Source organism: Cavia porcellus, unplaced genomic scaffold, assembly GCF_034190915.1.
Source record: "Cavia porcellus strain 051 isolate PalLab524CR breed Dunkin Hartley unplaced genomic scaffold, mCavPor4.1 scaffold_5, whole genome shotgun sequence".
NCBI classification, from domain to species: Eukaryota; Metazoa; Chordata; class Mammalia; order Rodentia; family Caviidae; genus Cavia; species Cavia porcellus.
In genome coordinates this window covers 25,208,683-25,230,226 of record NW_026947488.1, presented here as the reverse complement: position 1 = coordinate 25,230,226, position 21,544 = coordinate 25,208,683, and the positions used below count along the sequence as shown (strand labels likewise).

Sequence of the window (21,544 nt, the reverse complement as noted above, 5' to 3'; positions counted from 1 at the left end):
GATTTTATCTGGCCATAGAGAGCAGGGCTGAGGGAGGGCTCGGAGGAGAAAGTCAAACCACCACGTCCTCGGGCCCCAGAAAGTGACACAGGAGATGAAGACCAAGACCAGGAGAGGGATGCAGTGTTCCTGAAGGACAACCACCTTGCGATTGAACGCAAGTGCTCCAGCATCACGGTCAGCTCTACATCCAGCCTGGAGGCTGAGGTGGACTTCACGGTTATTGGCGACTATCACGGCAGCGCCTTTGAAGACTTCTCCCGCAGCCTGCCTGAGCTCGACCGGGACAAAAGCGATTCGGAAACTGAGGGCCTGGTGTTCTCCCGGGATCTCAAGGGGCCTCCCAGCCAGGATGATGAGTCTGGGGGCATTGAGGACAGCCCAGAACGAGGGGCTTGCTCTACCCCAGATATGCCCCAGTTTGAGGTACAGTGGAGCTTCATGGAGACGTGGGCCCATGCGAGCACTGCATGCTCAAAAGGCCCTGGGCCACGTGTAAGAAGACTGAGCATCCAGCTGCAGCCTGAAGCTGTCTCGTGTTGCATGACTGCCCTATGCAGAACAGCATGGTTCTGTGCCCGCATGTTTGCCATGTCAGTTTACCCCTAACTTGCACTCCTAGGTGTTTTAACTCCATGACCCCATCACTTGCTGAGGTCAAGCAGTGACAGGCATTCCAGTCTGCCTTGACTCCTCATCTCCCCGCCTGTGTTGCATGCCACCTGCAGAGAGCATGCGTCTGTGGACTCTTAGGGTCCTGCGGCTTGGTCTGAAACTTGAATGCCTTTTCCTGATCTGAGTGCAGGTTCTTCATCTATCTGAGGCCTGGGCTTCCTGGGGAACCCATCAGGTCCAGGGGGCTCCAGGTGGTAGTGGAAACTTATGAAGAAGTACAGTCCTCAAGGAGGACACAAGTGACAGACGATATTTGGGCCTCCCTGCTTTGTGGTGCCCCTACAGAACTACAGAGAGGTCTTTTTGAAACTTATCTCTTGCCCATGATATTTCTTTGCCCCCTCACCTTTTCTAGCCAAGTCTGTCCCACATACCCAGGCAATGAAATACCAGCTTATCCATTCTGAGCTGTCACTCCATGATGTACCCTCAGAATAGATTTGTCCACTCTCTGTACCTTTTAAACTTATCATGATCCGAACCTATATGTTATCCTGGCACATACTTTCCTGGCTACCATAAGCGAAAGTACCCCTCACCCCTACCCCATAATGCCTCTGTTCCACCATTATCCAGTGCAGTCAGAGCAGTAGCTGCCAGGTCTGGTGTCCTACCAGGCAGCAGACAGCTGCTGTCAATCTGGCACATACTCAGGGCTAAGAGATGGTGAACTGGCTTGGACCATAAAGGCTACAACCATCTATAAGAATCCTACCCATCCAACACCAGTAGATGACAAGCTAGCATCTATTCACCCATTTAACTCATGTATGTGAAAGCCTGAAGTATACATAGCCATGAACTAGACCTGGTGGAGGACTCAGAAGATTGATCATTTAGCGTAAGACTCTTAGAGTAGAGATTGTGAACTGCTAGCCTCAGGCTAGATCTGGCCACCAAATGTGTTTTCTTTGATTCTGATTTAAAAATCATGGTATTGAGTATAAAATCCGGGGCTTTCCATATCATGAAAATGCAGTCTAGTTCCTCAGAGGCCATGGTAACAGTTGAATGAACTTGAGTGGAATCCTGTATGTTCTCTACAGTCCTTACCACCATCACCACCCCACCGTGTTCTTCCCCATCCCTCACCCCAGTCCTGGGGATATTGAACTCAGGGCCTTATGCACTGAGCTACATCACTGGTCCTTTTTAAATTTTTACTTTGAGACAGGATCTCACTAAGTTGTTAAATTTCCCAGGCTGGGCTTGAACTTACAATCCTTCTACCGTAGCTTCTAGGATGCAGGAATTATAAGCCTATGCCACCATGCTTTAGTACCTTCTGCATGACTCCTGAAGGCCTCCACCTGTGTAACTCTGACTCTGAACAAGAGTTCAAATGAAGCAGCCAGATGACAGAAGCTTAGTTGTTGAAGTCTTTCTGGATTCAGCAAAATTATATATGTTAGGAGACCTTTGTGTGGGGCCTAATACAAGGTGTGTTATGAATGGAATTGTAAATGTCCTTTTCATGATAGTCCCCCTGGAATGGGACAGACTTGCCTGGTGCTGGTCCTGGCTGTTGCCTTGAGCTGTTTGTATGTGATATAACACCATGCCTCTAGTTCCCTGACCTGATGCCCTCCCAGAGACCTGGCCAGCTGAGGGGTAGGAGATAATTTAACCAGTCCTATGCCAGTAATTGTCTTTGAGCAGCAATACTGCTCCTGAGTTACAAAGTATTCCCCTTCATCCCTCTATAGCCCGTGAAAACAGAAACCATGACTGTCAGCAGCCTGGCCATCAGGAAGAAGATTGAGCCAGAAGCTGTGCTGCAGAGCAGAGTCTCCACTGTGGATCACACCCAGGTAGCCTGTGCCTTCCACTGTGGCCTGACCACATGCATCAGGCATTGGGGAGTGGGGTCCTCACTGCATGGCCAAGCGCCACAGCCATCTCCTCCCACTTCAGCTTCCTGGGCCCCTCATTTTAATCCCAGTGCTTTTCTGAGTTTCAGTGTCTTCTCTGAGCTCCAGGGGTGGGAGGAGTGGAGCTACAGTTTTTTGGGTTTTTTTTGAGAAAGGGGTCTTGCGATATTGCTCAGGCTGACCTTAAACTTATAATTCTTCCATCGTTGCCCTCCAAGTACCTGGGATTACAGGCATGTGCCACTGCACATGGCTCCCAGAGAACCCTTCTTAAAACTTCAGTTTCCTCATCCATAAAATGGAGATGATCCTGCCTCATCTTCCCTGGGAATGTTGTCATGACTAGTGGAGTAGGACCCTGGTTTTCACACCACTTGAAAGAATTGGAGAAATTTTTCCCAGGATTTCTTAGAGAAAGAAATCTCAATCTGGGTTTAGTCTGAATAGCTCACCCTGGGTCATTTTTTTTTAATGCATAATGGTTCCACTTTAGATTGTATAATGAACAAATGTGAGAGTTAGGAGGAGGCCCCCAAATTATTTTTTTAGCAAGATGAAGCATGCCTATTCGCCTGGAGAAACTGTCATACACAGACGTGGATGTACTGCTTAAAGTGCGTTTCCCACTGTTTCCTGTTTCTGTGGGTTTTAAGCTTTGAAAATTGAGGTTATAAAAAAAAAAAAAAAAAAAAAAAAAAGGGGCTGGGGATTTAGCTCAGCGGCATAAGCGCCTGCCTTGTAAGCAGGCAGTCATGAGTTCGATCCCTGGTACCGATAAAAATGAAAAAGACAAAAAAAAAAAAAAAAAAAAAAAAAAAGAAAGAAAATTGAGGTTATGAGCCTAAGAGATGCCTTCTCGGTTCTTCCTGGCTGGGAGAGCTGCAGCTCTGGGGTCCTTCTTGTTCTGGTGAGCAGGCTTTATTTTCACAATAAGTTTGGGGAATAACTGCAGTGGTAGAGCACTTTCCTAGCATGCTCAAGGTCCTGGGTTTGATTCTTAGCACACACAGAGAGGGAGAAGTGAGGGGAGGGGAGAGGAGAGAGGGAGAGAGTAAGGGAAGGAGAGGAGAGAGTGAAAGGTAAGATAAAATTTAAATCAACAACATCAGCAACTGTTATTTCCAGAATTTTCTGAGTTCTGGTGGGCTTTGTGGCTGTGGGTAAGCTACATGTCCTTCTGGCCTGCTTTATCTTAGTATCTTTTGTTTTGTTTTCATACAGAAAATTATAAAGAATTTTAAAATGACACAAAACCTCACATCTCAGAAACTCTTATCAACAAAGCAAAACAAACAATTTACAGTAATAAAAATCAAATAGAGGGGCCAGAGATTTAGCTCAGTGGCTTAAGTGCTTGCCTGGAAAGCCTGAGGTCATGAGTTCAGTCGCTGATACAAAAAAAAAAAAAAAAATCAACTTGAACCAAATAAAGTTGTTCTTGTGCTGCCTCCCAGGAAGAACACTGTATGCACATGCCAGTGTAGATGCCTACATTTCTATATACTTAAAATTTTTACACAGATGATCATTCTCCTTTACAGCTTACTTTTTTCCTTAGTATTTTAGAAATCACTCCCAGTTGTCATTGCCTACCTGACTCTTTTTCTCCTTCTCCTTCTCCTCCTCCTCCTTCTTCTTTTTCTCTTTCTCCTCCTCCTCTTCCTCTTCCTCCTCTTCCTCTTCTTCCTTCTCCCTCTTTATTTACTTATTTATTCTAAGAGGTTGAACTCAAGACCTTCACACTCAGCTAAATGCACAGCTTCCCCCAACATCTTTTGTTTTTTGAAGACAGAATCTCACTAAGTGGCTAAATTATTCAGACTGAGCTCAAACTGCCCCCCCCCCACCTCGGCGTCCCAGAATGCTGGGATCACAGGTATGCACCAGTGTGCCCAGCTCCCACCTTACTTTTCTTGGTCCCACTTAGGAAACAAGTCCTGCATTAATTTGTTGTCCCATTAGAATCCGGTGGTGGTTTTTGTGATTTGCAGTTAGCAATCAGTGCTGCAGTGAACTTGCTTGTTATTTTTTGGTGAATTTTTCAAAGTTCATATCCAAAAGGAAAATTCCTACAGATTGCTAGGTCAAAGGTTATATGCACTGAGATTTGGCTAGAATTTGTCAAATTAGAAGTATTTTTTCTTTGTCAAATAGAACAGTTGAAATGAAGCAAAGGGCCTGGGAGACCCCTCTGTAATTCTATATGTGGACCAACCTGTCAGCACTCACTCTCATGGCTGTCACTAATTGCAAACACCCTGAGCTCAGGTGACAGATGCCACAGGATATCTGGCTCCCTCCATTCCTAACTGCTCTTCGTCTGGCCAGCAGGTTGATGGGAGTGCCCCACTGGGGAAGGAGTTCATGACAACTACCCCCTCCATCACCACAGAGACCATATCGACCACCATGGTAAGTGGAATGCAGGAGGCTTCTCCTCGGCCCCTAACCCCACACCCTAATACAGTGCTGCCCAGCTGCTTCGGCAAGCCCTTAGCTGCCTTCCTGAGACACACAGTCAAAGATGTATTGTCTGATACCTTAGTTACTCCCAGACATGCTGTCAAGCCAGTTTTTCCAATTGAATAATGTAGGAGGTAGAACCCCTGCATCTCAGGTATCTGGACCATCTCAGCTATGCAGGGGAAGAGGGAGGATAATACTTGATTCTTAGAGTGCGTGAATCCCATCATGAGATTTCACTGGTGCATCTCACCTCCAGGCTGAAGATGAACCTACAAATCCTCCCTGAGGGTTCATCCTCTTGGTGGCTACATGTCTTCTCCTTGCCATGGTCAGTAGATGGCAGTATGAACCTGAGTTGGATACAGGATTTCCGACTTTCCAAGGGACCTTGTAATTCTTCTCTTTACTGTCTGGCCCATGAAGGAAAAACCTTGGCCTCAGGTGTCCACATCTGTAGAGTGGAAATAACCCACATTCAGTCTAGTTCACAGTGCCTTTGATAATGAAATAGAACAGACAGCATTTGGCACATGGGTTATGGGACCAGGCAGTGTGATAAGAACATTGAATGGATTATGAAACTGAGGTGGATGGTCTTTCTTCTACGCCCTTTACTGATGAGGAAACTGGAGCTCAGAGAGGTAAGGTACACAACCAGTAAGTGATAGTTTCAGGTTAACTCCAGGTGTTCTGATACCAGAAGCCCCACTTTTAACACCTGCCACTCGACAATGCCTGATTCAGATCTATCTTGAGCTACTGAGAGTTTTTAGTTGCTTTCTCTTACCAAACCGCTTCCATACATATAAGAAGAAAATTGCATTAATTTAGACTCCTCAGGAGGTAGGTTTTGAATAAACAAGTATTTTAGGGTTAATAAACCAAATGAGTTATTAGCTTGTATACTTCTCTCTGGTTACATAGTACTTTCTCTCCCCCAACCTTTCACCACGGGGCACTGGCATCCTTTAGGGCTAAATTTAAATTTGTCTGTATGGTGAGCAGGCAGTAATATCATCCATCCATCCATCCATCCATCCACCTGTCTATCCATTTGTTCCAAAAACATTGATGAGTCTCTACTGTCTGCCTGGTATAGACTCAGAGTTGAAGAAACTCTGCTAGGATTTATTTCTTGTCATTGTCATGAGCACCTGTACTGTATCATGTACTGTGCCACTGTGTGTACGTCCTGGGTGCACAGTGGTGAACAAGGCCCAGCCCTCTCATTTCTTGGCTGCATGACCTTGGGCAAGTCATCTGAACCTCTCCAAGCCTCAGTTTTTGCTTCCATGGGTAAGGGGGAATAATAAAACATATCTCAAAGGGATCATGTGAGAATGAACTAAAGTGTCTATGCAGAGCCCCAGAGTAATGCCTAGCACATAGGAAGAGGTCTGTAGGCGTGAGCTACTATTATTTCTTTCCTGCTCTCATGCAACTAATAAAGCTAGCCTGGGCCCCCTTGGAGGACAGTTACAGGTCGCCCCCCACAGGAGGAGCAGGGGGAGATGTTACCCGAGGGGGAACAGCTGAGCTGAGCCTGGAGCATAGACTGAGGATAGCAACAGGAGAAGGCAGTGGATATAAGGGCAGGAGCAGGAAGGAGCACAGTGTTTGGAAAAAGACAGGTGGTCAGCAAAGCCGGGGGCAAGTGTGTGCAGGAGGAGCACAAAGACAAGGAGGAGGAAGACAGGGCTGGGCCAGAGCTTACAAGGCCTCCAGTGTCATGAATGGAGTTCAAGCTCTAGTGAGGAGTCACATTTTTAAAGTGGAAGCATGCTATCATCAGTTTATATGTTTCTGTGTCTTAGAAAGAATAACAAGTTGTGTGGAGCACGGACTGAAGCAAAAATTCCTTCCCTCCTCCTTCCTTCCCTTCTTCCTGCTTCTTTCCTTCCTTTGCTAAATATTTATTGAACACCCACGATGTGTGAAGTGCCGTGCCAGGCACCGTGAAGACAGCTTCCCAGGCTCTGAGCCCACGCCAGAGACAGAGAAGGTGGGGAAATAGGATAGGGGCTGGGTCCAGCTGCAGCGGGCCTAGTTCGAGGAGGTGAGTACCAAGGAAGACTTGGGGTTCAGGAGGCACAGAGGTAGTGAAGTTCAGGATTAAATTGTGGGTAGAAGATTCAGGTGACAGGCAGAAATATGTGATGGGCATGCTATTCACTGGCCAGTGGTTCTCACAGCATGGTCCCTGGCACCTGTGAGAAAGGAAGATGGCCCTGCTTCAGATCTCTTGACTCAGAAATTTGGGGGGGTCCAGAAGTGTGATCCCCTCAACACCTGACAGCTGGTATAAACAGAGAACACTCTTCACGTGTCAGTGAGGGAGGCGTTGGTTCTGTTTGGAATTTGATGAGTGTGAGATACCTATGGGACATTTCCAAGGAAAGCTGGTCCTAAAGGTCTAGGATTTGGGGAGATCTGAGATGGAGGTAAAGCAGTGGGGGACCTGGGCCTCTCCAGGAGGCAGAAGATCTTGAGTGAGTGATGAGTGGGGCATGTGAGGAATTGCCTTGGCCAGAGAAGTGCAGGAGAGACTGGCTGAGGATACTGGAGGAGTGGGAGGAGCAGTAGTACTTTTGTTTTGAACAACTCGTGTCCCATTTAGTGGCTTCTGTTTTCAGTGTGAAGGGGACATAAGCTTGGCCCTGGGAAAGGGGGCAGTGAGAGGATAAGAGGCTTCATGGGAGAACAGCCCAAGTAACAGTAGGATTTAAGGGGCCCTAATCCAGAGAGGAAACACTGAGTCTGAAGCTGCTTTCATGTTCTGGGATCCCAAGTGCCTCTGGCAAAGTGCCTTGTGATGACACTCGCATGCCGAATGACCAGGTCACCAGCAGTCTCAGCTGGATGCATGTGTAGGCCAAGCAGGCGAGATGCAAGGGGTTTCTACCGTTTCTTGGCAGGCAGGCAGAGGCCACGTCTGGTGTCAGGCACAGACCAGGACTGGAGTCAGTCAGCTGAGGACCTGCTGAATGGGCAGTGCTGGACCCCTAGAGAGACAAGGCCAAGCCTTGAGATGGTGCAGAAGTGGACAGACACTTCTGCACCTGGACAGTCATGGGAAACTAAATCAGGGACCAAAGCAGAATCAGGAGAGCTGGCTCAAGGATGAGTCTCCAGGGTAGAGCAGTGGTATAGAACACATATGCCTGTTGGACTTGGGGTCTGCCCGCTCTAGCACTTCTGGCTCTGCTAATTTGCTGGGGGACTTGAACAAGTCACTTAGCATGCCTCTCCACTCCTGTCTCTCATCCATAAAGCAGGACTATTAGAAACAATTTCCTACAATTGTCATGAGGATCGAATGAATTCTTGGATGTAACATCCTTAAAATAATATCTAACACATAACAAATACTCAGAAAACAGTAATTATAATATTGTTACCTGTCAACCTGTGCTCCTGTATTTATCCTTCAGATTTTGGTTTGCAAAGCCTTTCTCCCAGTTAGCTTCATGAGATATTTGTGGGAGTGAGCAGGGGTTCCTTATTAGAGCTAAATCCATGGAATTACAAGGAAGGAGCAGCTCTGCCCCAGGTCACATAGCTAGAATATGGCAGGGCCAGGACAAGAACCCAAGGGTCCCTATGCATTAGTGTTCTGGAGAGCAGTATAACATCTTGTTCACCACAGTGTCCCTAACGCGAGGCACTCAGTAAATGTTTGTTAAATGAGTAATTGTGTTGAATGAGTGACTGTGTGAGTGAGTATACAATTGTGTCTATGAGTGAGCAGGCAAGAAGTGAGTGAGAGACACCGAGCTGAACGATGCCTTCAGTTCTCTGCTTCTGTGTTACTGCTCAGCCTTGTGGCTGTGAGAGCCACGTGGCCACGTGCTCCGGCCATCCTGGGGCCCTGCCCACCTGAGACCTGGCCCTCTGAGTACTATTGTTTCCCCAGGAGAACAGTCTCAAGTCCGGGAAGGGGGCAGCTGCCATGATCCCAGGCCCACAGACGGTGGCCACGGAAATCCGTTCTCTTTCTCCGGTAAGTGGGCAGAGTCAGCTCAGGCTAGGGGACTTGGAGCTGAGAAGTGGGCACGGGCCCATACATGGCTTACAGCAAGTATAGGTTGGGCCCAGAAAGTGCCCTTTTAAGTGCAGCATGAAGAAGTGGACGTGTTTTCAGGTGCCCGCTGCTCCTTGGTGCCACTAGCGTCTCCTCAGTTTCCCGTCACATGTAAGCAAGACATTGGTAGTAGGAGGGTACGTGGCCCTCACCTTGGGGTGCCTGTGATGGTTCTTTTGCATCCACCCTAGTTACCAACCAGGAAGAGCAGGACTAGGATCCAGGACTTGGATTCTGAGCCTGGCACTGCTGTGGCTGCTTGCCTGTAACTCTGCATCTTATTGTGAGGTCTTTTCCAATTCATTGATTCTCAAAGACTGTTGTTCTCATCATCTAGCCCCAGAAACCTGCCCGGGATGTGACAGGATGAGGGATTGGGAGGGCTGCATCTCTATCTCGGATCTCTCCATTCATTCCTCTAGGATTCTAGAGTGTTAATAGGATTCTGGGCCTCAGGCATCTCAGGCTGTAGGAATCTCAGATCCCCAGATTGAGAATGTTATGGGTCTAGGATTCTGAAGATCAATATTCTTGAATTCTTAATAATCCAAAGCATCTTTGCTGCCATGGGCCCCTCCTGTCCCCTGGGTTTCCCTACCCTGCCCACTGCTATAGAGAGCCCAGTGTCCTGACCTGATGCCCGGGGTGGGGGTGGTTATATTCTGCAGATCATCGGGAAAGATGTCCTCACCAGCACCTACGGCGCCACTGCGGAAACCCTCTCAACCTCTACCACCACCCATGTTACCAAAGTGAGTAGCAGCAGGCCCCCCAGGCCCCAGTGGGCTGCAGGTGGGAAGGTTATTGCCGTGGCTTGGCTTGGCTTTAGCTTCTCAGTCTTTCAGGTGAACAAAGGAGACCTGTGGCATTGCCAGTTTCTAGAGTGCTGTGTGCTTTGTCCCGTGCTGCTGTTGTCCTAGGCCTGGGCCCTGAACTCACAACACTGACAGCCAGGATGGGGAATAAGATCCTCTTTTTTGATGTAATTGTAAACCATGGCATGTGCACCTTATGGACTTTAAGTGCTAGAGGAATTTAGAGGGAATGCCATGCAGGAAGGTTCCAAAGTGTCAGGGAGCATCCTCTGGAAGCAGTAGAATTTCAGCAGCAGGGTCCTAGAGGCCAAGTAGGGCACCGAGGGAGAAGACAGTTGTAGGCTCTCTAAGCAGAGCAGAAGATGGAGCAGAAACTGTGCGTATTTCCTTCTTTGTTCACTGAACAAATGCTACCAAGCAGCAACTTTGTGCCGGCCCTATGGCCCCTGTGGCGGCAGGCGGCAGCGGCAGCGTGCTGTGTTTGTGGGAAATGGGAAGCAGTGTGAGAGCGTGAAACTGGGAAGCTGGGTGGAACTAGGGGCAGAAGAAGCAGAATATGGAGGAAGATAAAAGAGGTACCAGGGCAGATTTGACCATGGAAGATCTGAATCTAAGGGAAATCAGACCCATGAAAACAGGCTTTTAGAGAGGATGTTAGGTCCACCGTGAGCTACAGATAGCTGAGAGAAAGGAGAATGGTAGAACCTGATAAGAACTCAGGCGCAAACCAGGCATGGCAGCGCACGCCTGTAACCCCAGCACTTGGGAGGCCTGCCTGGAAGACATAGTGAGATCCTGTCTCAAAAAAAAAAAGACAAAGAAACCTCACGCCTAGGGGTCATGTTCTGGATCAGGTGGGAATTGGAGTGAGAGGGAGGAGAAAAGGCCAGAAGAGGGGGGCAGTCCTGGGGGTATCAGCTGTGGCACAGTCAAAGGAGCAAAGGGTTGCTGTGCGGCTCCTGGGCCACACTGCCCAGGAGGAAGGGGGAAGGGAGCAGAGCTAGGGCTGAAGGCCTTGGGGGAGGGGCTAAGCCCAGCTGTTTACAGTGGAGGTTCTGCTGAGCCATTGCAGGAGAAACCTGGTAGTAACATTGACTCTTTGTGCAGAAACTCTGTCCCAGTCCCTGCCCACTCCTGTGTAGGACTCAGCATTTTGTCACATTTACTAGAAAAAAACTTTACACCAAAAGCATTAGTAAACAATGCTGACTTTGCTGCAAGCTTCATGGGAAGGTTTTAGATCACACACCCCCCAGCATACAGCCCAGAAAGCTTTCCTTTCCAAAGTCCCTCTTGGCACTACCCCTTGGGTGCCCTCTTCTTTTTGCCTACCCTTGCTTGACTCCAGCTGAGATTTTCCTCAGCTACACTCTCCTTAAATATGTCAGACAGTGAGATCCTGCCCTGTCTTTTACTTCTGAACTTTCTCCCAAATCCCACCCCTTTAGAAAACAGTAGCGGTAATAACTATCATCAATATAATCTTCTCTTGTAGTTTTGTTCAAAATCATTTAAGGTAGAACCTTGTCACCATTCACATTTCATTCATGTGTTCATTCAACAAATCTGCATTCAGCACTTCCCTGAAGTGGAAGGGAGGAGGGGATGCAGGGATAATGAAATACAGGCCTTGCCCTCAGGAGCCCACAGCCTGGTGAGGTGAGCAAGGCCAAGTACACACACACAAGTGTGCAGCACCAGGCAGACGTCTGGAACTGTGAAAATCCGTGTACGGGGGCACCAAGGCAGGATGGCCTTGAGGTATTCCATCCAGGATTAGGGAGGCAGCAACTGAGCTGGACTTGGAACATAGACATGGGAAGGTTGGTAGCTGGGGGAATGGTGGCAGCCAGACAAGATTTGTCGGAAGTTCCAAAATTAGAAAAGCTTAGGAAGCCAGGAGGGAAGGGAACTGTGTGGTTCTCAGCCTTGTCCTTACAAGATGCTTTGAGAAGATCCACTGTCAAAGTTGCTGTCCCTGCAGATCCAAGAGTAACCTCCCTCCCACTTCCTTTCCTTCTCCCCCTCTCTCTTTCTGCAGACTGTGAAGGGAGGGTTTTCTGAGACAAGGATCGAGAAGCGAATCATCATCACTGGAGATGAAGATGTTGATCAAGACCAGGTATGAGGACGATCCATGAACCACTGGGCAGAGATGTCTACTTCTTGCCGACCCTTTCAGATAAGGATTCCCCAAGAAAACAGCACTGAATGGGCTCCAGAAGGGGCCAGAAGATCTGAGTTCTAGTCTTTCCCTCTAACCATTCAACTTCCCATCCCTGGCCTTTTAAGGGGTTTGTGTTCTCAGGGCCTCACTTTGCTGTTCTGTCCACCAGGCCCTGGCTTTGGCCATCAAGGAGGCCAAGCTGCAGCACCCTGACATGCTGGTAACCAAAGCTGTCGTATACAGAGAAACAGATCCATCCCCGGAGGAGAGGGACAAGAAGCCACAGGTAAGGCTCCGAAGCTCTGCAGTGGTGACAGGCAGGAGGGAGCAGCGACAAGATTCTGAAGGGATCCTTTCCACCTGAACATCCAAGGGACATGATGCATAGTGCAGCTTCAGCCCTCCTCTGCAGCTCAAAGGAGAAGCAGCTCCCCCAGAGACAGGGAAAGGGGAGAGGGTTTTTTGAGGTTTCGGGCCTCAGACTCAGAAAAGTGAAGAAAAGGGAGCACAGAATTATAGTTGCGATTGAGGGTAGAGGTACATGTGACCTCTCTGGCCAAACAAACAAAAGCAAAAACAAAAAAGTCAAGTTCTTATTAACACTTAGATTTTTTCACTTTAGGATGATTTGTTCACTTTACACATTTCATATATTATACTACAGTGAAAAAAATTACCACCCCAAAGACTCCATAAATAATGTCTGGTCTCTAGCATTATGGGAGGCTGATGCCAGATCACAAGTTTAAGCTTAGCCTGCCCAACTTAGTGACCTAGGGAGACTCTGTCTCAAAATGAAAAATACAGAAGAGCTGCGGTAGCACTCAGTGTGAAGGCTCTGGTTTCGATTCCCCGAGCTACCAAAACAACAACACAACTAGTCTCCACTGGGTCTTTTCCTTAAATATATGAAATCAGTCTTTTCTAGAAAGATAGGCAACTGTTTCTTTCTCTTCTTTTGGCTCCTGCCTCCTTAATGTTAAAAGAAAAAGTGCTGCTACATTTTCCTGCCACTTTGAAAGCCTGACTGATGACTCTTGGTCTAGACCAATCCTGCCAGGAGAACTTCTGCAGTGATGCGAATGGTTTGTGCTATCCAGTATGACAACTCAAATATGGCTAGTGAGCCACATTTAAAATTGGTTAATCCAAAATGAGATGTGCTTTAAGGATAGAATACATGCAGGAATTTTGAAGATTTAATGTGGAAAAAAAAGAATGTAAACGGCTAAGTGTACTTGTGCACACCTGTAATCCCAGCTATTTGGGAGGCTGAGGCAGGAGGATCACAAGCTTGAAGCCAGCCTGGGCAACTTATCAATCCCCCATCTCAAAATACAATGAAGATTGGTGGGGCTGTAGGTCACATAGACCATCTCAATAATTTTTACACTGATGACACATTGAGATGATAAGTATAGTAGGCTGTTTTACACGCGCACGTGCATATACACACACAGTCATACTGTTCCTGTTGATCCTATACTGAACTAAAAGTATGAGTTGGCTATGAATGGAGCTTTTCTGTCAGCCCTAATCAGGCTTTGATGCAAGTTATTGTCCCTCCTGTCCCCTCAGTAACCTAGTTGCTTTGCTGCACACACACCAAATCGCAGCCTCTTGGCAGGTGGTCACTTGCCAAGCTGACGCAGAGCTGGCTGCACTACCTAGGGAAGCTTAATATAGGGGCTAGACAGGGACATGAAAACTGCTTGTGCTAAAAAGCACAGAATCATCCCTGTAGGTTCCCGGGACCTACAGATGTCCAGCAAGTAATGAAAAGTGAAATAATGCTCCATATCAATACTAAATGTATTATTAAAAATAATAAAATAAAATACAGTGAAGATACTTTACTAGAGAACTTTCATCATAGTCTGATTTGGAAAAGCTAGACTGGAATCTGTATCTCCTGGAACCATTATTTATTCTTTGGTCCTACGTGGCCAGGGATAGGAATCGCTGATACCAAGCGCTCTGTGCTAGGAATCCAGAGACCTGGCTGTATACCGTCGACTGGTGTGGCCACAGGTTTCTTCCCTCATGGGAACTCAGTTTTCTCATTTTCAAGGGTATCTGTCACGTGTTTCTCATCTGATCTCTGTTTCCTTTCTCATTCATCTTTCCCTGGAAATCCCCAGGCAGACCCTAACTGCCCACTTCCCTGGGCATGGAAGTGCTCATCCTGGCCTCCCCCTCGGCCTTGCAAGCTTTCAAGTCCTCCTCCTCTTTGCTCCCTTGGCTGTCCCGTTCCCTCCTCTTCAGTTCTTTCTCTGATGCCATCGCTCCCCACATATACCATACAGTCCCTGTCTCTTCTGATCATTATGTAAAGGTCACCCTGAAGAAGCGGCAGTCTCTCCCTTGCCTTTTCCACGTGCTTTACCATGAGTCATTGCCCTGTAGGAGCCACCCTGACTCTTAGTAGAGTCACACTCCCTAATTCTAGGGAGAAAGCTTTGAATTAGAAAACTCCTTCTTAAGATGCTTAAAAAAACACTGACTTAGCAGACACGTGCAGGTTGGTATCCTGCAGAAGAGCTCTGTGGTGCTACACGCCTGAATTCCGGTCCCACATCCTGCTCTTTATTAGCTCTATGACCTTGAGCAAGTTATTTAACATTTTCAGGAAGTGTTTCTTCATCCTCTAAATGACAATGATACTCATAGCAACAATGACTACCATTGTTTATCGAGTCCTTACACTATGCCAGGCACCAGGCAATGCACTTAACATAAGTATGGTTATCTGTTCATTTGTTTTGTGAATAAAGAAACTAGGCTTAGAGACTGTAAGTGGCTTTCTCACAATCTCATAGAACTTTGACCATGATGGACTGACTAGAGAGTCAAACCTAATCTGTTAGACTCCAGAGGCAACTAATGGCTTGTAACCTGCTTACCACACTGACTGTCCCGGAGTGTTAGCAGATCGTGCATATATGCCTGGTAATAAAAGAATAGTTCATTATGAACATTATTACCATGAACTCAAAGCAGGCTAACAAATACTGCATGGAAGGACTCTGTGATGATAAACTGAGGGAATAAATTATACTACAGTATTGTTTAGATCTCCCTGGTGCTTCTGAAGTGTCTGTGGTCTTGTGGAGGTCTCATATACCCGGAAAGCTGATTACAGCGATTTATAGGACAGCTACCAATATCAGTGAGCAAGTTTAACATGTATCCTGGCAATGTCAGGGGAAAAAAATACCCTGTTAAAGAGTAGTAGAACTGAGTAGAAAAAGGTACACCCAGGTTTTGGAGACAGAGATACCTACATAACCATGGCCAAGAGGCATGTCTCTGGGCCTCAGTTTCCTTATTAGTAAATTGATGTTCATCTATGAATTGGAGCTGTTCTAATAACTAAATAGTATCTCTGAATACAGGGATGGTGTCCTGCATGAAGAAGAGGCTAAGCAGGATATAGCTGTTTCCTTGCCCACTGAGATCTTGCCGTATTTAAGGGTCAACAAGAGCACTGAGCAAGTTAAGCTATAGACATCACCACTGCCCTGGTGCCTGAGGCCCTTTCTATGAGAACATTCCATCTTGCCACTCTTCCTCTTAGTTTCTATCTCTATGTGCTGCAGAAATCTCTGTCCCAGCTTCAGTTGGCTCTTGGCTTCCTTCTTAAATGATTTGTCCTTGAAGTTCTTGCCATGAGTGTGAAAACATGTCCATCTCACACAGAGCCTTTTTCTTTTCTCCTGCAACGCTTGGGCACATGCACATGCATGTTCTATCTTTACCTCTAGCCTGCCTCCTACAGAGAGGCCTTGTCTCCCAAACACTGCCAGCAAGAAGGCACTCATTCAGCTTCCTGGAGCTTTCTTAGTTTCAGACTTTGAACTACATGAGGCAAAACTTGCCTGTTCCAAAACCTCGGGTTTGGAACCTTGGGTTCTAGCCTTTGTTCTGCCATCAACTTGCTAAATCATTGAGCCCCCTGGGCTTCAATTTTCCCATCTGTCAAATAAGCCACGAATGGTCCGTTTCCAACTTGATTAGTAACTTGACCATAGTTGAGTGGCAAGAGACAAGAATGATATTCCATATGCTAAATGTTTTTGAGTAGTTGCTGTGTTGCAAGCACAGTGCTGAGCTCAGGAATGACAATGTAGGGGGCTGGGGATTTAGCTCAGCGGCATAAGCGCCTGCCTTGCAAGCAGGCAGTCGTGAGTTCGATCCCTGGTACCGATAAAAACGAAAAAGACAAATAGTTATTAAAAAAAAGGAATGACAATGCTTGGGAAAGGCAACCTTTACCCTTTGAAGGATCAGGACAAGGGCTGCAGTTAAAGTAACAGTAACAGTAATGGTAATAATAAGAACATTCATTCAGTACTTACTGTGTACTAGGCACTTGCTGTGATTCCTATCTTAACTGTGCAAGGCAGAATCAGTTTGGTAGAGGAAGCAACTGAGGCTTAGAGAGATTAAGAAGCTTGTCCATAATTACAGTGCTAGCAGGCCAGGGAGTGAGATTTGGACTCAGAGAGTCTGATTGCAGAGCTCACATCATTAAACTGTGAGTTTGAAAGTTAAGCCTCAATTGAAATCCTGGTTCCACTTTATTTAGACACCGCTGTCTAGAGTTTAATCTGCAAGCTACAGTGACGACAGACAAGTGAAGACAGAACATCTGTAATCATGACTAAACACTTTCTTGAGAAAAGATAGGAACAAAGAGAGAAATGATTATAACCTTAGATTCTCATTGTTAAAGGACATTTTATAAAGTTTTAAGGCTGAGGATATAGCTCAGTGGCATAAGCGCTTGCCTGGCAAGCACCAAGACCTGAATTTGATTCCCAGAAGAGAGGAAAAATTCAGGCCAAAGTAAAAGACATTACTTCCCTGGCAACAAACACACCTGGGCTCCGGAGTACAGAGACGTGAGTCAGTTCTCAGCCACCACACACAGAGCTGTGTGGCCTTGGACAAATCACTGCCTCTCTGAGTCACTGGGCATACAGTAAAGGTTAGGTAAAAGAACTTGCTGTGTAGTTAGAGGTGGGTGACAACAATTACTAATTGTTCTTTTCCTTCTTCTGCTTGTACATCCCATCCCCACTGCCTCTGGCTTCCAGGAATCCTGACCTCCGTGAAGAGATGCTGGCATGTCTGGTCCAACTCAAGCCAGAGAACCATTAAGAAGGGGCCTTCATTCTGGATTCTCCAATGCCAACACTGATGTCCCAGCTGCAATGTACTGTCATTCTTGAGAGACTGGGAAGGGAAAAGCATATATACATAGATATATATAGATATAGATATATATACAGGAAACACCGCGTTCTGCACTGCTGCTGGGGCTGGCGGAGCAGTCGGCCAACAGCAACAACCAACATCTACAACAACCTACATTTCCTTTGCAGAAAAATTGAAGAATTGGTGGGACTTTCCAAGGAAAAAAAACGATAACAACCATAATCCCTGTGTGTCCCTTTCCCCTGCCAAACCACAAAAGCAAGCCAGACATGATGATTGTAGAAGCACCCGTCAGCCCTGGCTGCACACGGTCCAGAGTGGACGAGCATTGCGTTTGCTCTTCTCCAGCATCTGTTGCCCCCTTGAATGCAAAGGAAAACGGTGGTGCAGCCAAGCAAGAGAAGTCACAGCAGCAAGACATGCAGTCAACCATTTTCTGAGAAAGAAAGAAAAAACATCTCCCACTTAGAAAGGAGGAGGAGGAGGAACACTGGATTATTATTTTCTGGGTCTTGACACTGGGCTGCCAAATCTACCTTCTTCCACCCTCACCCTCAACTCTCACGTGTCCTGTCATTTTCTGTCTCAGCTCCCTCTTCCTTCTCTCCTCTTCCTCCTCCCCTCTGGCCACACCCCTCCCGATCTGTGTCCTGGTCCTGGTCCTGCTGAGGGCCCCTGCAGATGACTCTTATTTGAACTGAGAAAAAGAAAAGAAAGCAGGAACAGAAAACAAAGCCACAGGCAGGGAAGTAGACGTTGTATCTGGTTTCTCATGATGAAGGTGCAGCTCGTAGGAGATTTGTATGGATGTGCTTTTAAGTTATGTATATTACATATAACAGGAAACAAATATTAAAATAAACAGTGCTGGTAAGTATGAAGCTGACATTTTAAAATTATAATTATCAGACTGTGATTGATGTATCCCAAGGTTCCTAGATCTTGCTGACCTGGCCCAGCTGAGGAGACCTGAACTCTGGGTGTGGCTGGCTCCTAGTAGGGCTGATGGGTTCAGTGTAGTAATACTGTGTGTGGTGTTTGTAATTGGGTGGTTGGTGGGGAGAGTGGGGCCCTCCCAGTGAAGGCAGGGGTTCGGCAAGAGGGAGCAACACAGATATAGTCCTGAACATACTGGTCCAAGATGCCTTCTCCTCCAGCAGTAGCAGCCAGGCCTGGTCTGTGCTTGAACATGGGGTCCAGAGTCAGGACTCTGCTGCTGAGTCTCCACAGTAGAGGTCCCCTAGCTCAGTCCTCCTACCTCCCTAGGGGGCTTGCCTTGGTTTTCAGTCTTCTCTTTCTTTGTTTTATTTTACTTTATTTCTTCTGCCATGTCTTGCCCTTCTCTGACCACATCGCCATTCCCTGATCATAAGTAGCTCCATCCCCAAAGAGAGATGGTGCCCTGGCCAAGGTAGAAGGTAGTGGCTTTAATCTGGCTCTTTGAAAATGGCCAGCTCAGTCCTCCCCTCCTCTTCCATATTCTGAATCATTCTCTTGTTTCTGGGCCAAAAAGGCTGTGAACCCAGGTCAGCTCCTGAAAGATGAAAACTGCATTTCCAAAGGCTTTACCTTCCCTAGGATATTAGAAGGGGAAGGCAGTGTTGCCCAAAGGCTCTGTCTTTGTAAAAGACCCTGATTTGGGAGAGCCCCCCTTTCGTCAGCCTTTGAGCTTGGAGCTTGTGTTCTCGGAGTCCCCAAAGTTGCCTCAAAAGTCCTCAGGAGCTCTTGGAGAAAACTTGTCACTTGCTTGGCATTGCCCTCTGGCACATGTGAGCTTCCTCAGGCTTACTTGCCACAAGCCACTTCCCTGAGCTCAGGAAGTGTCCCTTCCTAAGGGAAAATGTCCTACAGTGCTTAAATTTTTCAGCCTCTTTTCACCTCTCAATTGATAAACTTATTCAAGAAATATTTATTGAGTACCCACTCATGCCAGGCACTGTTATCAGGCTGAAGAAGGAATTGTGAAGAGAGGAGAGACCCAGGACGCCCCTGACCAGCCTTAAATTCCCAACCATGGCTGGCCCATCTGAGCGCATTTCCCGCTCCCTCCAGCTTACTGCCTAGGGATGTCCCTCAGAGGGCCCAGGCTATGTGCACCCCTTTGACTTGTTAGACAGTTACCCACGTGGCATAACCTGGCTGCTTAGCTGGTGTTGGCTTGAAGCAGGGCAAGAAACTAGAAAAGCGTCTGTCTCTGCTGTCTCTGCAGGCAAATGGGAAGTAGAATGAGGCTCTCAGATGGCAGAGTCAGCCGTGTCCCCTCAGCGCAGGTCAGCAGACCCCCTGCACTCCCCAAGGGCAGCAGCACACTCCTGGTGGAGAAGCCAAAAGCCTCCTTTCTGCCTTTCTCAACTGGAGACCTCCCACTTTTTCTGTGCCAGGAGCTGGAGTGGCTCTACTTCCTCTGGGCCACTCGGAATTCAGCTCAGGTCCTCCTGCCTTTGCAGGAACCAGGTGTCCCAAGCATTCTAGACACACCTCAGAGGGCGACTCTTGCTTTGGGGTTTCTGCCTGCTGACAAGGTGGAATTGAAGTGACCAAGCTTATCTCGCGGGCCACCTGAGTGTAGGGAGGTCCCCATCCCATCCTTCCACAGAGAGGCAGCAGCACCACCAGGGAGGAGGGGACTGCAAAGCTGAAATCTAGGACAATGTTTCTTCCCCCTCCTCCTCTCCACAGAAAATAGAACTGTTTGTCTCATCTGTCTTCAACCTATTTTCCTTTTTTGCTTTTTGACACTTTCTCATCCTCTGTGTGCCACCTCTCCATCCAAGAGGCCAGGTAGTATAGTGGGAAAGGTCCCAGAGAGCAGTCAGGATTTTTAGTGGCCATCCTGGCTCAGCCCCTAACTCACCGTGTGACACTGGGCTAGCCACGTTCCCTTTTGGAGCCTCAGTTTTCCCACTTGCAAAGTGAGTGATGTAAACTGGAAGCTCTTCAGGGTTTTTTTCCACTCCACCATCTTACAGACCTTTATTTGTTCTCATTTTGCTTTTTCTGGATCTTTTCCATCTGAGAGTACAGGAAGTGCCAAGACCTGTTTCTGTTTTTGAATCCTGCAAGCACATTTCAAGACTGGCCTGAAATTGCATGAGCAACATCACTCTAATTTTTTTCAAAAGCACCTTACCAAACAACTGCAATGCTGTCCTGTTCCTTTTTACTTACACCGCTTTCTCTTCTCTTGTCCCCATGCTCCCCCCACCTCAGTGCTCTGTGCTGTATGCGTGTGCTCTCTGTTCTTGTATACTCAATAAAAGTGAAATAAATGTGTTTGATGCTGAACCACAGACTTCCTTGGCTTCCCTCTCTCCCCCTCCTGTCTTTGGCACTGGTACAGGTTGGCACTGTGGGACAGGCTGACACTGGAGTGGAGACATCTCAACTCAGAACACTTTTATTCAACACGTGTCCGGAGCTCCCAGTGTGGCTCAGGTCTTGCTATAGGCTCTGCAGGTGCCACAGCAAACAAGGCAAAGTCTTTGCTATCCAGAAGCTCACAGGCTAGTGGTCAAAGACAATTACACAGTGATCAGCACCAGAAAGGAAATATACAGGAGAAGGGGATGGAGGGCCGCTGAAGGATCTCAATTTGAACAAGGTAGCCAGGCTACAGATAGTTTAGTGGTACAGTGCATGCTTAGCCCTGAGTTTGAGCCTCACTAACACCAAAACAAATAGGAGGCTAGTTAGGGCTTCCCTAAGGAGTTGGTTTTTGAACTGAATAAAGAGAAAGCTCAAGTAAGGAGAAAAATGTAGGTGAAAATATTCCAGACAAAGTACAGTAGACATGGAGGGTCATAGTATGTGGAGAAACGAGGTCCCTCCTGTTCCTGAAAGAAGAGCACATGCATTGGATCTCCCTGAAACCCCCTAGTGCTGTAGCGGCAAACCTATGGCACATGTGCCCCAGCCAGCTGTTACCAAAAGCTCTAAAATGTTCACCATGACTGCCCTAGAGGATCATATCTATAGCAATCTCCAGCCTGAGTCTTTGCCCACAACCTTTATATATGTTGCTTCATCTCATTATTAATTTCATATCATCTCTATTAATTTATCTTAAAATTGACTGTTTAGAAAAATTGAGAAAGAAACTATGATGTTTTCATATGTGAAAAGTATCATTTCCCAAGAGTCTTTATAAAAATAAATGCAAAAATGTGAAAATTAACCATAATCGATGTCAAACCTAAATTCATTCTTTGGATTACCTGAGGTACATATACCACACTTTCCATTTTGTTTT

General features: G+C 47.0%; 1 protein-coding gene across 40 annotated transcripts in view; it reads left to right on the top strand.

Moving 5' to 3' along the window:
• The window catches only part of Epb41l1 (erythrocyte membrane protein band 4.1 like 1), a 115,219-nt gene extending 94,639 nt beyond the window's left edge, over window positions 1–20,580 (top strand). For 17 of the 40 annotated variants that reach the window (XM_023564198.2, XM_063248417.1, XM_063248415.1 and 14 more), the window contains 8 exons: window positions 19–426; window positions 2,382–2,486; window positions 4,875–4,958; window positions 8,926–9,012; window positions 9,762–9,845; window positions 11,950–12,030; window positions 12,245–12,361; window positions 17,175–20,580. In XM_023564198.2, coding sequence (XP_023419966.2) covers window positions 19–426; window positions 2,382–2,486; window positions 4,875–4,958; window positions 8,926–9,012; window positions 9,762–9,845; window positions 11,950–12,030; window positions 12,245–12,361; window positions 17,175–17,183 — 975 coding nt within the window. In that variant the 3' untranslated portion in view covers window positions 17,184–20,580. The remainder of the gene's footprint in view (window positions 1–18; window positions 427–2,381; window positions 2,487–4,874; window positions 4,959–8,925; window positions 9,013–9,761; window positions 9,846–11,949; window positions 12,031–12,244; window positions 12,362–17,174) is intronic. The other 23 variants (XM_013150290.3, XM_063248421.1, XM_063248432.1 and 20 more) reach the window with 10 other exon arrangements.
• The last annotated feature ends 964 nt before the right edge of the window (window positions 20,581–21,544 follow it).